Below are 19,619 nucleotides of genomic sequence, written 5' to 3' on the forward strand. Positions count from 1 at the left end.
CTATTCATAGATATGTTGACAGATTTTTTGTAAATGGAAACCAAAGCAAAACATTGAATTCTCGGATTTGTTAGCTTTGTATTTGACTATGGACTGAGGGATTATGCTAAGTGGGTAGCTGATGTCACTCTAAACTGTTGTTACATTTTCTACCATGCTGAACTGGGGTTCCCAAGCCTTAAGTGAACAATTTGATGGACAGCAAAGTGAAAATGAGAAGGAGAATATTCAAGAGTCAGAGTGAAGGCAAGAATTACCATGTCTTCATCCGCAGCTTGTATTGTATTGGATTAGTGGTTTAGTGTTAGTCTATGTAGACACTTGCTGGATAAAAACAAAACAAAAAAACATTGGTATTCTGTGTTTGATAATGCTAATGCCACACCACACCACTGCCTGTGGATTTCTGTGTGTGTGTGTGTGTGTGTGTGTGTGTGTGTGTGTGTGTGTGTGTGTGTGTGTGTGTTTGTGTGTCTGTCCCTCTCCAGGACATGAATGACTTTTCTCCAGCTTTCAGCCAGTCACTGTACCGAGGCATGGTTGCCCCTAATGCTGTCAAGGGAACCATCATAACCACAGTTATGGCCAATGACTCTGACCCTGCGGTGAGCATTTCCAGCTGTTGCGATTCAATCAAAGTGTTTTTTTCATATCCTGCTCCTCAATTTATGTAGTGGAATGATGCAAGATAATGAGGCCTGTCTGCATTCTGTGTGTTTTGAATCTGTTTGTACTTTGTTGTGCAATTTGTTCTACAACCTAGCTTTTGTAGCAGCATTTAGTAATACTGTACCTCCATTTCACTCTCCCTATATTATTACAAGAATCTTATTTATTACTCTTAGTCTAAAACAAAGGTTAGCTCATTCTACACCTCCTCTGAAAGCTGTTTAGTGGTCTGGTGTGGTAAACTTGGGATCCTAAGTTTTTAAAATGTTCATGCTGGTATATGTATCCGATAAGAGCAGTATGACTATAGCTTATGTTTGGTCCCAAATCCTTTTGTCAGGATGCAGAGCTGACATAGCTTTGTTAAAAAGTAGCTCCCATTTTTATTGGACACAAAAGATCAACAAACTGCTCTCACCTTCTATGGACAACAATTGTTTATCTTACACATCATTTGAACACATATTATATCATATCATATATCATCATACTGAATGATTTTTAGGTGTTTTTCCACATAAAATTATGCTATATGTCTTTGTTGTTTTGTTGATCTTAAAAGTCTTAAGTGTCAACTAAATATAAGTGGCGATCTGTGTATGTCTTATGATGACGACATCCCAATCGGCCTTGATTCCATACTGCTGAATCACATCAAAATCCAGTCATTTCCTGACATTTCCAATGTAATAAATTCCACTAATTGTTGATTGCTCATTATCACCACTTGAGAGAAATCTTTTGAGTGTCTGAACTTGGACCCAAGTGTCCAAGCTAATTGCTTCGAATATTAAATATCGTAACATTCATTACTCGGTAATTACTACAGTATGCTTTTAATCTTGGCTTTATTATTTGTGGAAGTGTATGCATTGCAAAAGGCAGATAAGTAGATATTACATTGTAATGCCACATTAATCCAAAGCAGTCATTGTAATTGCGACTGTTGTCTTCACAGGGTACCCCAGCAGGTCTAGTGCAGTACAAAGTGGACTCGGAAGCTTACCCATACTCTGCCAGCATTTTTGGTGTTGAAGAAAAGACAGGAAATGTTGTAACCAGGGTAAACCTCAATGAGGAACCCAACCTCAAGTTTAATGTAAGTGTGGTTCAACATCAATGATGTTTGTACATTCAAGATTACAGATAAATCACCAACTGGCTTTTCTTGAAACACAGTGGTTATGTGTTGCAAATGGATGACGAAAGGATAATTAGAAGGGAAATACAGAAATTAATTTTTACTTTAGATAAGAATAATTGGGTTGCAAGTGGCCCCTCCTCCTCAGCTTGTGATGGCTTTAGCAGTTGGGCAAAATTGTAAATGATGAGAGGGAAAGTATGAAGTGCAACACACTAGTGGATCAGATAAATAATAATTATACCGTATTTTAATTGTTTAATGGCATTAATGCTCAAAACACACATAAAACACACACTACAGAACCCTGAAGGAATATACCAGATGGATGATTTTTTCTGTGAATTGAGACATATAAACACACACATCATTGCAAACTCATAGAACCGGAGATATTCTGTCCATGAACATTGAAGACTCTGAGAAATTAAAAAACAAAACAAAAAAACAAAGTCTGATCATCGTTGATTGGTAGCCCCTGATGTATCAGCATTTAGGTGGTCTGGCAATAATTAAAATACTAGCATGTTCTACACATCATCACAGTACATCAAAACATATATTTTAGTTTATCATTTTCATCATACATGCCAAATCAAGATTTTCTGTATTCCGAAGGAAATTCACTGGCTTCCCTTTATGAATATAGTGTTGCTGTGTGCAACAATAAAGCCCCTCATTTGCTCACATGACTGTGTTGTAGTGGTGAGGATTGACAACTTTGGTTTGGGCATGAATTTGTGTCTGTGTTTTGTCTTTGTTTTAATTTAATTTATTAAATTTTAGTTTCCTTTGTATGAAAACATATTCAAATGTATGTTTGCGTGTTTGTTTTTATTTTCTCTGGTTCATTGCTGAAACACACAACTCTTGTAGAATCACTTCTCATTGCACCGGGGAAGACATTTTGTGCTTTAACAGCAGATGACACTGAGATGATTGCAATCCCAATCGCTTATTCCTGTCTGCAAGTCATCCAAACAGCCAGCCTGATCAGCAAGGGCAAACACTGCAGCAGGTGGTATGACCAGCCGGCTCAAGAGGCTGGGGAAAGGAGCCGATTCTGGCTGACATCCAGTCACAGGAAAAGGAAATTGACAAACTGGGAGTCAGCAGTGGGAAATCAGGGACTGTTCACATTTCAACAAATGTAAATATGTCATGGTTCCAGCACAATATCCCCAATGAGACTTTTCCACTTAATGGGTGGGATAGAGCTAAAACAGAGGGGCAGAATTATCATTATTTTATCGTGCAATCATATTGCAGAAGGCCAAATCATTTACTGCCATGCCTTGGAAAATATCATTGCAATTTATCCACTAAATTAATTATAACTACATGGGAGTAAATCTACTACATGGGGTGATGTAAATGCAGTATGCAGCATCACTAAATGCATTTACTATAAGTCTATGATATAGTCTCTGCATAAGTTCCAAACATGGACTGAGGTCCATCAGAGACATAATTATTGTAGAAGCATCCCTATTTTGCTGCAGCTTTTTAATGTTGGTGTTTAATTGTTGTTATGCGATCAGATGAATTGAGTCATTATTCTTGTATTTAATCATCATCCATTGACTGTGCTTAGTATTTATATACTTAAAGTTGTCCTTATGGAGAGCCCTCTTTTATCCTCATATGCGCTGAATAAAGCATACAGCAGTAGACTATTCTTTTTAAAGTACATTTTTCCTAGTTGAACTCCTCAGTGGGGCTTTGGGCCATGCTAATTACATCTTTTTTCTTATGCTTTAATTAACACAACAAGGATTCAGTCCTCTGAAGATGTCAAGCAAGTGACTAATTCTACCTTGTTTGCTCCCAATAACTCAAAAGAATCAGTCAAATACTGACTACATTTTTTGAATTATAACTGAGATACATACTCTGTATGGTAAAATATCTACACTAGCATATTGACAGTCTACCTAATAATTTACATTATATTGTGAAGACGCTATGACTTCTGAAAAAAAAAAATCAGTGCCTCATCCTTCATAAGCAGCTGTACAAGGTCATGTTTGGAATTAAGATGTTAGGAGCGCTTAAAGTTTTCAAACAGTCAGTGACTTTTTATGTACATTCTTATTATTATATGCATATAAATAAGACCATTCCAGTATCCATACCAATTTCATGGTTGAATAAGAGGGAGGAAGCATAATATATTAACATCTTGATAATAAGTTAGTCCCTCATTCCTTTGGGTCAACTTTACTGTGGTTACCCCACCCACGCCCCCGCCCCCACTAGATGAGGAGGGAACACTTAGCAGGAAAAAATAACCACACCAATGGGATACACATTCATCCTCCTCATGAGCTTTCTCAATGCAGGCAACAAAGATGCAGACATTTTATTTTGGTTTATTAAGGGGCCTTTCACGCATTAGCTTTATCCTTTATTTTACTGCCCCCACTGTCAGCAGTTAGCGGGCACCGAAAGTGTTGGCACTTGGTATGCATGTTGCAAGCAATCACATAGAAATCGACTGAATTTTAGCTGAGGTACCTCTTCTGTGTGTGACTGACAGCTGGTGGTGGTTGCCTATGATGAAGGTGAGCCTGCAAAGCAGAACACAACTCTTGTCGAGATCACAGTCCTGCAGCCTTCTGTCATCCCCATCTTCACTCGGGAAGAATACAGGTACGCACATAAACACACGCACAGCACTTCCTATCATGATCCTGAAAATATCAGTTTGGGTGGATGAGAAAACACCTGCTGTTATTTGTGATAACGTGAAGCAGCGTCATTGTAATACCAGTACCAGAAGGCTGTTTTAAAATGACACGCTGATTTGATGGGACAACAAATGTCGATGCAAATGAAAAATACAGCCAAGCTGTGTATTTAGACATCTTTATGAATTACTGCAGTTATATTTTAACTTTTGAATATGTTTAAGAGCCCTGGAATGGCGTGTGTAAATGTTTAAAATTACAGGCATTGTAGCCAGAGAGGAAATAGACATAGAGTGTTCATGTTAAATTTAAAGCTTTAAATTTAAAGCTAGATTTGTTGTCCATCTTGATTTTTTTATTTTTTTTATTTACCAAGATTATACCATGTATTACAGGCATACAAATACACACAATAGTTTAACCTCATTGTCTTCATGAAAAATGAAAAGCCATTCAGGGCAACTGTGGCTCATAGGTAGGGTGATTGTCTGCTTATTAAATGGTCGGTGGTTTGATCCCCAGCCCTGGAGTCCAAATATCAAAGTATCCTTGATCAAGATACTGAACTCCGAATTGCACCAGATATGCTTCTCCAATAATTATGTTTCTGATGTTTGGAACTAATACAGTGACTTATAGGAATTTTATTTAGTGATGATGCATGCCACTGGTGAAATTTTTGGGTTCAGTATCTTGATCAAACAGACTTTGATATGTGGACTTCAGGGCTGGTGTGTGAGGGATGGTGCGAATGGTTATCACTCCTAAAGAGCAGGTGGGCCCTATCACTATCAATGTATTTATGTTTGTGTGAAATGGTGAATGAATCTATTGTGAAGTGCTTTGAGTAGTCAGTCAGAGTAGAAAAAGGACCATAAATGTAAGAGACCATTTAGTTGTTAAAAATAACATCTTATGAGACAGACATTCATTAGTTATTTTAGCACACCAAACCAACATTTACAGATTTGAGACCTGGAGGGTTTTCCTCTCTAAAATCTGAAATTTGTTATTCATCGGGAAAATTATTAAACATCATCAATAAAGGTACAATTTAAAAAATTGTGCAAAAGGCTTTGCATGCAAAGAAAAAAAATCTATTATAATAAAAATTTCTCTAATGGATTAAAGCAAGAAGCACTTATTGCAGCATCACATTTTGTTCCAAACTATTAGAAAATATAGAATCCCACCCATGCAAATTGAAACACACACGCACACACACACACATCATGAATAATAATTTTCAATAGCTGTGAAACGTATTTAATGGAATTAAATTGTACATAAAAGACATCTGTAACAAATTTGTTTGTGTGTGTGTGTGTGTGTGTGTGTGTGTGTGTGTGTGTATGATGTAAGGGATTCTCTTCTTTATTTTTCTTGTATTGTTCTCAGTCCTGTTACTGTCACCCTCTATCTTTGTTTGTCTTCTTTTTCACTGAAGCTGTAGCTTTTAAAATGCCTGGTTTTTTTTTTAATAACCTCTCTAAATGTCAGTGTGTCCCTTGCAGGATGTGAATTGGTCTCTTTCCATTTGGTTGCTTGTTATGCTGTCTGTCAGGTACAATGGTGAGGATATCAGACTCAGAGGAAAACTGTAGAAGAGGATGGTTATAAACATATTGTTTTTTTTTTTTACAGAAAGCGTGTCAAACATTGAGCCAATCAAAGCATTTTTTTTGCAGCAGTTTCTTTGTCGCAGAGATTGTATTAGTTTTGTCATGTTTATTATTTCTCACAGACTTTCGTTTCTTGTATTTTTTGTGTCTTCTCATCACTCTCATCTTGTCTACCTTCATCAGTCACCAAAGCTTCCCACAGATTTCTGTGCAGGGACTGTGTTCAGGCACTTCCTGTCATACCACCAACTTTTTGGTCTGTGTAAAAGTGACATACAGTATCTTACATCATACAAAAATTAGTTGGCTTCCTCTGTGTTAATTCAGTACTCAACATTTAGTTTAACACAAATCACAACTTTGATGTTCATTTTAATGGCAAAATGTTTCGTCTTTCACATTTCAGCTACTTTTAGCACCTGAGCATCAGAAGCTAAATCACCATGTTTGGAACTAATTTGAAACATCAGTCAAAACATTTTCCAACTATTACAACATTTCAGATAGATATCAATCTTTGTCTCTTGCACTAAAGCTCCTTTCTATTTTTAGGAAAAGGGCCAGAGGCAAGAGGGAAACATGTCAGCCAACCATATAATGCTGCATTTATGAATATGTAACATAGCTTCCAGCAAAAGGTGTTTGTGCCTGTTTTTGTGATTGACAAATAAAATAAAGACAGACTCTAGTGAACAATCAATATACAGTTCGCATCAACACCTTCATCCGCACCTTTTAATGTTTGTGCAATGTTATACATGTGCAATGCTTTCTAAACTACTTGCACATAATTTTATGTGTGTGTGTGTGTGTGTGTGTGTGTGTGTGTGTGTGTGTGTGTAATATTCGTATAATTCCACAAAGTAAAGTACATCAGCTTTTAAATTAATTAGCCCAGCTTTATTGAATTAAATTTAGCCATTGTAGCAGTGTGCTTTTAAGAGCCTACTAATGCGGCGTAATGATTTCGTATGGTTTCAACATTAAAAGCCTCCAGCCATAGGAATGGTTGGTTTGTCCTAATTATTCCTAAATGAAAAAAGAATGGGTTAAAAACTGGTTAAAAATAGTTTTGGACACACAGCAGTAAATAGCTGCACATCACCTCAGACTGGACTACCGATCTACTGAAACAATATTTAATTAATAAACGAAGACGAATGTCGGAGTTTAAATATCTGTTTCCAACTTCAGATTAGGAAATAATCCGCCCTGTTCGAACTGAGTGGTCCACTCGTAAAGAATTTAACCAGTTATTAATTTCAGGTTTTTTGATATGGCGTATTTTGCCAGACAGATTGGCAAATACGTCATTTTGTCTGGCTCTTACCTCCGTGAACCTCACCACATGTCATTGAGAGCTATAGAAATAAAATCTAATTTGACTATGTTTTTAGATAATTTTGTACTACAGTATTTTGTAGTACTTTTATCAGTAAATCTCAGCAGCTAAGGAAAAAGCCCACATGTGTTGACCTCTTTCTAAGATGGCAAAGTGATCAAGTGATCAGGTTTCCTTGATGAGGCTCAGAATGGACTCATTGAAATAACAATAGGGCCATTCACAGCTGACTAAAGGTACTCACTGTCATGAATGCTCTGGCTCGTGGATGGATATCGCAACTACAGCCACTAGTTTTTTAAATCTATTTCAATTTTTTTTATTATTCGCGCCTTATATATGAAATAAATTATAAAATAGACAATTCATTAAAGTTGCGCCTTATAGTCCAAGTGCGCCTTATAGTGCAGAAAATACTGTACTTGTGGTATTTTTAATGATTCCAACAGTAGAAGTAGAGGAAAAAAATACTTACTGTAATTCAAATAATACATTAAGAGGTGACTGGGGCTTGCCAAATTTGACAACACTTTTACCTTGATCTGTACTAAAGAGTGACACATTCATCTCTGTGATTTGTGTGAATATGACTATGCTTGTATAGTTTACTGACAGTTTTGGTTATGTGGCTCAGTTCTTCGCCTGCTTTTTTTGCAGAAGCAGTTGAGGATGTACTGTTGAGATCAAGCTTTATGCTTTGAGTTGTTTCAGCTGTGTTCATGTTGGGTGAGAAGTGTAGCACCCATAACACCAGCTTTTATGCTTAGGTGTATGTACAAGACATTCAATTAATTGAATAATGATAGGTAATTGTCAGCACTTTTATTTTACTCTTCATATCCAACATGCTGCGCAGTACAGATCCAAAAATGTGCATGGATACTGCAGAATGTTATATTGTCTACAATGCTGGAAACTGATGGTTCATAATACAGCTTCTTATCTTGTGTTTATTTAAAAATAAAAGATGCACATGCTCAACAGAAAGCAAGGGAGCAGGGTGAATTAACATTTTATATTTATTTAAAAAGTTTGACTTCTAATCTTTTTGTCATGTTTTTCAGGATTAAATACGGTATGCATTAAATTTGATTAAACTGAAAAAAGAAATGCACAAGAATGTGCGAGCATGCACACACAGACACACAGACACACAGACACAGACACACAGACACACAGACACACACACACACACACACACACACACACACACACACACACACACACACACACACACACACACACACACACACACACACACACACACACACACACACACACACACACACACACACACACACACACAGAATAATTTGCTCACAGCACACTGTGATGAGTCTGAATGCCAGCAAAATATAGCTTTGGCACTGTAACCTGCTGTTTGTGCATTTTCTCACTGTGGGTTTCTAATCTTGTAAAACAGTTAATAAGCCAAGGAGAGAGGTTTGTTTAATAATTGTAGCAACGGTGTGCAGGAGAGAATTATTCTCCCCTACTCCCTCTCTCTCCATCTTTCTGTTTCCTCACTATAGGACCATCCTTGCACCTGCAGAATTAGTATGCAGTTAGGATCACAAACACATGAACAGTCATCAGCTCCCACTGGCAAATTATCAGCATGTGGTTAAGTGAACAAAAAGAAAATATTTTATTTTATAGGACTATTGAGAGCTGCAAACCTCACTAATCACCTACCTTTGCGTGGGTGTGCTTGCGCAACCATGTGTCTTTGTTTTGTCTGTGTGCATGTGAGCAAGTCATTGCTTAGCTATGGATGCAGCTATAGATTTTTCCCATGCTGTCAAAATGCCCCTTAGCCTGTTACTTTGTTAGTTGATCTAATTACAATGTGATGACATTATAGACAGAGCGTTAAAAGCAAAAAAATGCCTCTAAACCTCAAAGCTTTGTTTTAGATCATGAAAATGTGTAATCAAAGATTGAAATATGTTACTTTGTCTTGCATCATTACAAAGACAGACACAAAATCCTACATCACAGTAAGAGATTTAGATAAATCGGGTCATATCTATCAACAGCACACTCTGTTCAAGAATCCCAGGCAGTCTGGCAGGAGGTTACAGTTTTTATCGCTACGTGCCAGCTGGATAACACAATCCTTGAGCTGCCAATTCTCCCTTTGAAACACAATGATGCCGTTTGTTTACCAGCAAGTTAGCAGAAATAGCAATAAAATTAGTTTTTAGTCAGGTCTTGTGAAGTGAAGTAGACTTAAACTAAATACGTCAATTTCTGTCAGACTAAGCCAGTGCTGAAACAACAGAATCTAAAACTTGGCAGTTATTGTTTCATCTGTCATTCTCCATGTAACTCTTAATGTAAAATTAATGCAGATGTGAAATAAACAGAGCCAGACCTTTTATTATTACTGTTTATAGATAGAATGGTGTTTTTAATTAGATGAAATTTAATTCTACTGCAAGTGTTTGAGATATTCCTATGTCTGTAATGTCAAGCATTTAAAATCTTCAATAAAGGTCATGAAAATTAGTCATTCAACCTTTTCACAAAATGTATTTAATATGTTGCGATTTGAGAGCAACATACTCAGTAAGTCCAGCAATGGATTGTTTGGGGAAAAAAGGTACATTCAGTGGATCACACACACTTCCACCAAGGCCAACAATCCATTTTTGTATTTATTTATTTATTTTTATTTGGATGTTTTCAGATACTTTTAAGTTCAGTGTTTTTGGATTATAAATGCTGGTTTACCTCGGTCCCTTTTGTTACTCAATTCCTGAAGCCAAACCTCTGCTTTGTGTGAAATGAACATTATAATACATTGAACATCTCTGCCAAAATGGATAAAAAGTCCCTGAGGCCCCCAAGTATTTTACATACGATAAAGTTCCCCACTGTATGTCACAACAAGTACTTCTGACTGAGTCTACAAACTTACTAAATGTCTAACGGATTCTGCTGAAGGTAACTTTGTCTTGCTGGTATTCACAAACAGGCAAGTGCTTCTGGCAATTTAACGACTGTGGCAATGAATGGTAAAAAGCAATAGTTTTGTTATTTATAAGATTATTTGCAACAAAGGGAGGAGGATGGAGTAGAGAATAAACAGAGAAGGTAATGGGAAAAGAGCAAGGGATAAAGATAACCAATGGAAATCTGGAAAGAGAGAGGATGTAAAAAGGAAGCTATTGGAGGAGATTGGTGGAGTGAAGCAATTGTAAATAGTGAACCGTAAGAGAATAAAAAATAATAATTAAGAAAATTTAAAAAAAGAACATGTTAAAGATTCAATGTTAAAAAAACAAGCATATACTGTAGTTGGATTAAAATCCAAACATACTCTGAGCTGACAGGTTAACATATATCAATTGAAGTGGAATGAGTGAAATTGGAACATAGAAGTATTGGGAAGATGTCAAGTACTAAAATATTTAGCTGGTTTGATAAATAAATGCTGACACCATAGAGAGAATTTTGCATGTCTTCTTTGCCTTTTGTATTTACGGTACTTCTGTATGCAAGGCAAAGACCTTGTTTTTTCAATCAAATGATTCAATACTAAGGTAACCGCCTGTTTGTCTGAGGAATAATTGAACTTCAATATGTATATTATTCAGTTTGAGCGAATTAAGAATTAAAACTTTCATTCGCCCTTTGTAGTCATGGTGAGGAGTCAGATAAGGGCAGGTGACTGGTGAGTATTTTATAGTGGGTGGGTGAGGCATCGTGGGGATGGCCATAGTGGAATCTGTCACACAGGGAAAATAACAGATTAGTGTTGAATCACAAGGAGACAAGGTTAAAAGGCACTCTGTAAATAAGTTGAATAATCATGGTAAAATGGTGGAGGACGAGCTGAGTTTAAGAGTTGTTTACACAACAACCGGTTCATCTAAATCTACCTTCACAAGAAGGGGACTTTGCAAAACAGGCTCCAGAGTCGAAACTTCAAAACGCCACAGTTCTGAAATTGTGCAAATGGGCCAAATGCAACTGAAAACAATTACAACACAACCCTGCTTCATGAAGGTTTATTACAGTTCCTGCATAACATCAAACAAACTTCTATGGCCAGGGCAACAACAAAAATATGTCAGTATAAAATGTACTAAAATAAGACTGTCCAGTGACTGTAACGTTGATTATACAAGTTTTCTTCATTGCAAACTACTGCTTTAGTATACTCAGTACAGCATTATGAGTCATGCTTGCAGATCCTGGTAAAGTGTTTCAGTTCAGAAATGGAAAGGTTTTGAAAAGCAAAACTAACCTTCCACATTCAGCAAAAACTGTGATGTGTAAATGGGGCCAGAATTTCTGGGGTCTGGAAAGTAAACGGTGATCAGGTGTGGACCCAAGTTAGGAAGCTTAGTGCTTTTGGCCGTGAATATAACAGACGGATGCAAGGAAAAAAAAGAAAAGCTTTTCAAAGCTCTGAGTTACAGATGACATGACAAAAGTGATGTAACTGTTTCTGATGGTTAGAATGACACTCAACCAATATCAGACTGGGACATGAGAATATGGTCAGACACGTAATCCTTGCTTGTCTCCTCCTCCATTTAACATGTTTATATGGGGTTCTGCTGGATGCCAGCTGGCTCTTGTTGCTCTACTGCAGAGACAGTTTTCTTGGCTTTAACACACACCAAACCAGAAGGTCAAATCAAAGGGCTACAATGGAAAACCCAATGCTGTTAGTGTTAAAAAGGGTGGAAAAAAAATAGTGTGGTACTATGTGCCGTATATTTAAATGCGGCTTTATCTGTGCTTCCTGAAATGAATCATCATAAACACTGGGAAAACCAAACCAAACCAGCTTTATATTATTTTACTTACCTTTCTTTTTGTTGTTGCATTAAAACTAAATAGCAGCAAACATGTAATCTAGCAACAGAATGCCATGCAAAGTGTCATTTTAGGGGATCGTATAACTCTTGAATCAAAGAACAAAGGATGAAGACAGCAAATATTATAAACAAAGCAAATACATGTCTGACCAAAGTTTGGCCAGCATTGCGATGCCTTACTATTCTTATGTATGTATCAGTTAATTGAAATTATTTATTTATCTCATCCAAGGAAGCAATGTTTTTACTGTTGTCTTTTGCTAATAGATTGAGGTTCTTTAAAAAAAGCTGTGGCATATGGAAATGTTTTCCGAAAGCCGAGGGGTTTAACCCATTAAATGTTCAGGTAAATATTTGGCATTGAAGGATGCCCAATGAATCAAAATTTGAAAAATTATAATCTGTACTGTATATGAATAAAATGTTGAAGTTTTGAGCCAAAAGAAGATTCACTACTGTGAGATAACACATGAAATTGCTACAGACTGTGCAAATTTAGTAAGGTGTCCAATATGATGTGTCGATTGGATTAGACATTGAGTGAATGAACAAAATGTATTTTTTCTTAAACATCTATCAAACTGATAGCGATGCAAAAGTAATTCCAAATTCATGGGATCATATTTCATGGAGAAAACCGATCATGGGGCTTTTCCTTGTACATGTGGTGACATTATAGGGAAAGTGAGTTACTGCTGTCACTGAGTGTGGTGCAGGTTACGTTTTCTTATTTCAGAATGAATTCTCATTGTTCATCAGTAGATGTGGTAGATCAGTAGATGTGTTATGTCTAATGAGACAGGTAAAGAATCATGAACATAGAGAGAGAGAGAGACATTGATGAGGTGGTTTCAAGAGACAGACAGATAGTAATCACAATACTTTTGTTTTGATTAATGATAATAAGCTAAATCATTATGATCTCCTGATGCATCTTTACTTTCATCCTCTCTACTACAAACACACACAGATGCGCACCAGCACTCACACTTATTCACATATGCACACATAAAAAGAAACACATTCAATTTCACAAAGAAACATTTTATCAAACCCACCTACAGTGCAACTTGACATAAGAATAAGATGAAAATCCAGTTTAATGCAACTACAGTACTAGCTCTTGATATATCTTAGATTCATATCAGCTGTTTGACATGAAGTGACAAAGACCGAATAAAAAAAATAAAAATAAAAATAAATATTTTACGTGGTTTAACCTGCTCTTTGCATTCTGTAAAATACAAGCATTTGGCGTTGGTTTCTTTCATTGTGATGACTATCCTATCCAGATTAGTTGTTGTGATTGTCAAATCAGGTCAGAAAAATATCTATCAGGTTTTTTATGGAAGATGACTTGTTTTTTAGTTTAGTTTGGAGGATAGTTTGCCTTTTTGAAATAAATAATGATGGTCTGTCTTTCTGACTCGCTTATCAAAAAGTACTGGGACATGTGCTGGAGCAGCAGTTAGAGAAATCCCATTGAGTCCAGACAGTGGTGGTGGCAGCTCGTGATTTCGTTGACATGATGAAACTGAGAAAGTTCAGTGAAATTTGAGCATTGATTCCTTTGTGGACGGAACACATAAGAGCAGCATGAAATTAGATGTAAAGAGAATCATATTTTAAAAGACGGCAGAAAGACGATTGTCTACCAATGAATGTCTCTCAATGTGATATTTGATAATTGAGAACATCTGATATCTCAACTGCCAGACCTAGATAACTACAGCAGGAAATTAAGGCTGGGCATGCCTGGAGGTTGCTTGAATAACAGGAAGGGCATGATAATGAAGGACAGTAATGGTCTTCTTGACTTGACATTGACATGATGTCATGATTAACTCAAAAACCTCATGAAGCAATGTGTGCTACATGCAGCCATTTCATAATACTAATAATAGTAATATTAATCATAGTAATAGTGATGATGATGATAATAATAATAATAATAATAATAACAATAATAGTATTATTTTTATTCTTACATGCAGTATTTTGACTTTCAGTAAAGTAATGAGGGTGTCATATGCTCTCTACCCACACCGCCTGTGGTGCATAACATGATGGTGATAGCAATGGTAGAAACATTAAACTCTGAGACTTTCATCTCAAGTTTGTGCTTGTAGCTGTGAAAGAAACAAGAAAAAAATAAAAATATATTTATACTGTATATTTACCAGTGATCCAAATATATTTTGTTCAAGTAGGACTTCTTTCTGTTGGAAAAAGATGTCAATAATAAAAGCCCGGGGTTTTGATATTCATTGGTGTTATATTTTTAAATAAAGTTTCAAGTTTAATTTTATCGCAAGATGATAGTGAAATTGTGTGCTGTAAGTCTACAGTGATGAGAGGATGGTATCAGTGTACTGGTATGATCACATACAAATTTCCTTTAAAAATGTCTTCGCAGCCTTACAGTCTTTCAATGAATTTTCTTATAACAATACAATACAAAAATTTTCACACACTGACTTTGCTTCTCAACCATTTTCCCAATGACTCATTCATTTTGACTCAAGTTCAGACATTTGATTGTCACTTGACAATTAAAAGAAGGCTGTAAAGCAAGGAATGAGCAAGGGGACGTGATAAAATAGAGATACAGAGAGCTGTAAAGACCAGAGAAGGTGATTGACAGAAACAAGGAGCAAAAAAAAAAAATGGAAAGGTCGTGTGCAAACAAGTTGAAACATGGGGGTAAGAGAAGGAGCAATGTGGGATTGGAGTGTGGGACCAAGTGGATGCAGAAAGAAATGTTTTATTATTCAGACAGTGCTTACTGTCTGAATAATAGAACAAGATTACTATTACAACATTTGAGCTGCAACTCTGATTGTTCTGGGATGACCAAAATTAACATCTTGTGGAAAATTATTGGGCTTGTACTAATACATAATCTGTGGAAAAGGACTTTTAACCAGAGCATTTTTTCAAACTGAAACTAGAACCAATGCAGTCAGAGACTGCAACAACCCCGCGACACCCCTGAATTCAAAATTTTATTACTTGCATAGGTCAAAGATCAAAGCTGGTGGTCTGACCTACTTTCATTGTAGTATCTTTCATCTATGGTCTTACTCATACTGGCCTCCCTCGTCTTTCAATCTTATCCGATTCCTGAGTGTACAAAAATTGAAATCTGACCTTGACCTACTTTTCTCAAGGTCATCATCTCATTTTTATCTCCTTTGCCATCCAAGTAATGTGCTTTTTGTTTCATCTTTTTATCTGCAACGGTTGCGAAGATATTTATTGGACTAACGGACGGACGGACGGACGAACGGAAAAACACACAAACATTGACAATTGCAATACATCACCGCTTTGAAGTGAGGTGTAATAATCTATAATATAGTGGGAGAGAAAATAACTTCCAGAGCATCATCCAACCTAACCTCTGAAGGTTGTTACTGCAGGCATGTAAAACTCCACACTGAGCAGTCTCCCAATGGAAATCCCAGAGTCAATTAGAAACCCTCAGGACTGGGAGACAAGGAGGGTGCTAGAAGATGCTGTGAATGATTTTGTGATTTGAGAACTGAGGTAGCATGGTGACAATTTTGGTTAGCGCTCACAGCAGTGATGCCTCAAAATTCATTGACAGATGTGTTAGGTTGGAATTGCCAAACAAAAGACTTAATATTGAGTTCAAGAAAAGTATAGAAGGTGATAGTAGCAACAAAGGACGCTTCTGTCCATAACTTTTATAGAACTTCTATGCAAGGATCAGAGAATTACATGTAAGTGGAGGTATACCTCACCCTATGTCTTTAATTGGTTCCAGGAGACATGATGTAAGTATGTCGACGTACCTCAAATTAACTTTTCTCCAGGTTAAACAGAACATAACCATTCCAGTACTGTTCTGTACTTTAATCATGAATGCATTTACAAATACATGGTTAATACAAATAAGTAAACAAATACATTTTATTTTTTAATGTAGTACTGAAAAAAAAATTACAAATATAATTTGGTAATGTTAGCCATACATCTCAAAGATGTTATTTATGAATGAATGGATGAATGAATGAATGGATGGATGGATGGATGGATGGATGGATGGATGGATGGATGGATGAATGAATGATAAAATTAAACTTGTTGAAGTTTTTAAAACAAATACAGGAATTATAATTATTTATAAGCCAAGCAAAATTATGTTAACATGATTTTTATTTTTTCATGTATTTTTTTCAGAAAATGACAAATAATCAATAACTTGAAAGAGACATTTCTCTACATTAACAGTTGGTTTAAGTATGGTCACAATGCACATTCCTGTACAATGATCTGGAGAATTTCTCCTTTTAGTTTTTATTTATTTATTTTGTTATTCTGTATTATGGTTGAAAAAATTGTGAAATCAGATTTTCCAAGTGGCTGCTATCAAAACATTAAACTGAGATGATTGCATTCCAAATTTGCTCTGACTTACATGTTTGCACCACGTACACTCTTGATTATGATATGAATAGTAGTGAACTTTTCTAAAGAGACCGACTGCATTGAAAACCCCTTACCAGTTACCAAAAATCTGCAGGTTGTACTTTGTATGTTTCACATAAACTACCAGAAAATACTGACTTTAAATTAACAAAAACTATGTGGAGGTTTTTTCTTTAGCTTTAGTGTGCCACATCCTGACGAGCTGTTATCTAATGAAAAAATAAGATTTGAAGAATTGTATAGAGTACCCCCAGCTTGGATGTAATAACAGCAAGGGCCGCAAATATCAGCGAGTAAAATTTTCCTGACTTGAGCTACTGTTGCAGCGTAGAGTACATCATGCAAATATCAAACATGAGTGGCATGGAAGGAGGCATTGCCACAGAGAACCAAAGCACTGCTCAGTATCCTGCTTGGTACAGACAAAGAAATATTGAAAATGAAAGAGAATAAAAGAAATGACAGAATCCGTAAAGAAAGACCAAAATGAAAAGGAACCACAAAGAATAGCAACAAATAGAGAGGATAATGAATTATATCTGAAAAAGACTTGTTAAAAAGCAAAACCATAATGATACAAATGAATGGCAGTAGTTATAAGGGAACGACCCATAGAGACGAGGGTATCATTACCAACATCTGTCACTATCCTCATAAGTCTGTCTCCCCTCTCATACTGATGATAGACTGAACACTCTAGCAGCCGTTACAGTTTATGTATAGCGTACATTTGAATATGTGCTTCTGGTGCCTTTGTGTTCATGCTGTTTTCAAAAGACTTCTGTCAACACCAGGTTAATCTTTCATTTTTATCCTAAGACCTCTCAGCTGATTTTATGGTGAGCATCAAAGATATGAGTACATTACTGTTCAACAATCCTGCAGGGAATGAAGGAAAAATAACAGAATGTCCTCACAAGTATAGAGGTGTGCATTTGTGTAAATCTGTTGTTATCAGCGTAGTCCCAGCCTGCTGTAGTCAGGAGAGAAATGATTAGAGAGCACAGAGGAGGCAGTGGGGTCTTGATAATGAGCTGCGTCTGTGTGTGTGTGTGTGTGTGTGTGTGTGTGTGTGTGTGTGTGTGTGTGTGTGTGTGTGTGTGTGTGTGTGTGTGTGTGTGTGTATGTGTGTGTGTGTGTGTGTACTGTATCATTTACAATGCATATGCCTGAATTCTTACACTTTTGTGTGTTTTTGTGCTGGTAAATGTGTTCTGACTCAGCCACAAGTGGTCATTTTGTTGGTGTAATTGTGTGTGTTCAAGTAGGATGCCCACACACCACACTAAACTGTGCTCCTTCACCTTTGTCAAATAACTATTGTTGGAGGGAGGAATGAATAGCTATTGTAGCTAAGATCTGAAGGGATGTTGGTTGAAAACAGCATGCGAGGAGGATAGGTAAAGGGGAATGGAGTGAAGGTGAAGCTGGACAGATGTAAATGCAGAGGGAGAAATGTAGAATGCTATCAATGCATTAGTTGCAGTGGGGAATTTAAACCTCCATAAGGAAGAAGACATTTGGGGACGGGTATAGGAAAAGAGATGTAATAGATTTCGGGAGGGTGAAAATTCTTAAGCCAGAGGAATAGAGGTATTTAGCCTTTTATTGTAGTACGACTATGAAATGTGACCAAATCTCTCTCTCTTTCTCTCTCTCTCTCTCTCTCTCTCTCTCTCTCTCTCTCTCTCTTTCTCTCTCTGACCTATCATTCTAACTATGTAGCCTCAGACTATCCAGTCTCAAAACTACTACCTCAGGAGGTGATGATTTAATCAGTCTTGTAGACAGTTTGCCCTCAGTCCATCAAGAGCATGAAGAAGTAGTGCTGCCTCACCCATCAATCCTGGAGAAACCTTGTTAGGTGGCAAATAAAAGATGTGATATACTGTACACTAGAATCGAAACTAGAGTGAAACCTGAAGACACCTCATGTCAAGTCAAGTTCGATGCTAAAGTTTTAATTTTTCTTCAAGACTGCAGCTTAAAAGTATCAGATTCTATAGAATCTATGCATGTCCTTTTTTCTTATAATAGGGATGAACATTCCAAGTATCACTGGTGGAAATTGGTTTGTTCTTTAGGAATTCGATGTAAATAAATGATTTGTGTTTGATGTCTTTCAAGCACAATTAATAATTCTCTGGTTTCAGCTCCTCAAATATAATAATTTTTCATTTCCCTGTTTTGCGCCTTAGTTTGCGCAAATTTTGGACATTTCGTTTTTGCAAAGTCCTGTATTTATGAATTTAGTTTGTACCTTTTATACGGTTAATCTTGCTTGCTTAAACTTTATTTTTTGTGTTCAACTTTATATCATCACTGTTTACTTTTTTGTGTGTACCTCTTTGTTGTCGGATATTTAGCATTACAAAATCACCAGTCAATTGGCCACCAGCAACATATTGACAAAACTCCTAACTTACAGTGTCTTTCAAGAATAATGTCCTACCAAATAGCCAGGCTCATAATTGGCTAAGTTACACATACTTAATCTTGGGGTTAAGTCAAGGTACAGAAAGCTGTCTGAATGCACGAGGAAATATTTATTAGACACAGTTGACAGATAAAACTCTCAGCTGTATTTAACTTGCCAAATATGTGGCGAACCCTTGGGATGAGTGGGTTCATAGACTAAATATACATAGTACATTTCTTACCACATAGATATTGATGGACTGATCCATTTCCAGATTTTTACCAGTGAGTGAGGGGGCTGCTATTGGAACACCAGTGGGAGCCATCTTAGCAGCTGCTGTCAATCAAACTATCATTTACTCCATCATTGAAGGCAACGAGGGAGGTGAGTTTACCCTGGTTTTTTTTTTTTTAGAAGCAGAGTAGCACCTTCCTTGTTGTGTGTTT

At 36.6% G+C, this 19,619-nt stretch overlaps 1 protein-coding gene across 1 annotated transcript in view; it reads left to right on the plus strand.

The window, feature by feature from the left end:
* The window catches only part of LOC137588861 (protocadherin-15-like), a 139,112-nt gene that overhangs the window by 75,250 nt on the left and 44,243 nt on the right, over positions 1-19,619 (plus strand). The window contains 4 exon segments of the mRNA XM_068306167.1: positions 489-605; positions 1,628-1,768; positions 4,350-4,462; positions 19,448-19,557. Coding sequence (XP_068162268.1) covers positions 489-605; positions 1,628-1,768; positions 4,350-4,462; positions 19,448-19,557 — 481 coding nt within the window.

The sequence above is a fragment of the Antennarius striatus genome, chromosome 21 (genome assembly GCF_040054535.1).
Source record: "Antennarius striatus isolate MH-2024 chromosome 21, ASM4005453v1, whole genome shotgun sequence".
Lineage (NCBI taxonomy): Eukaryota > Metazoa > Chordata > Actinopteri > Lophiiformes > Antennariidae > Antennarius > Antennarius striatus.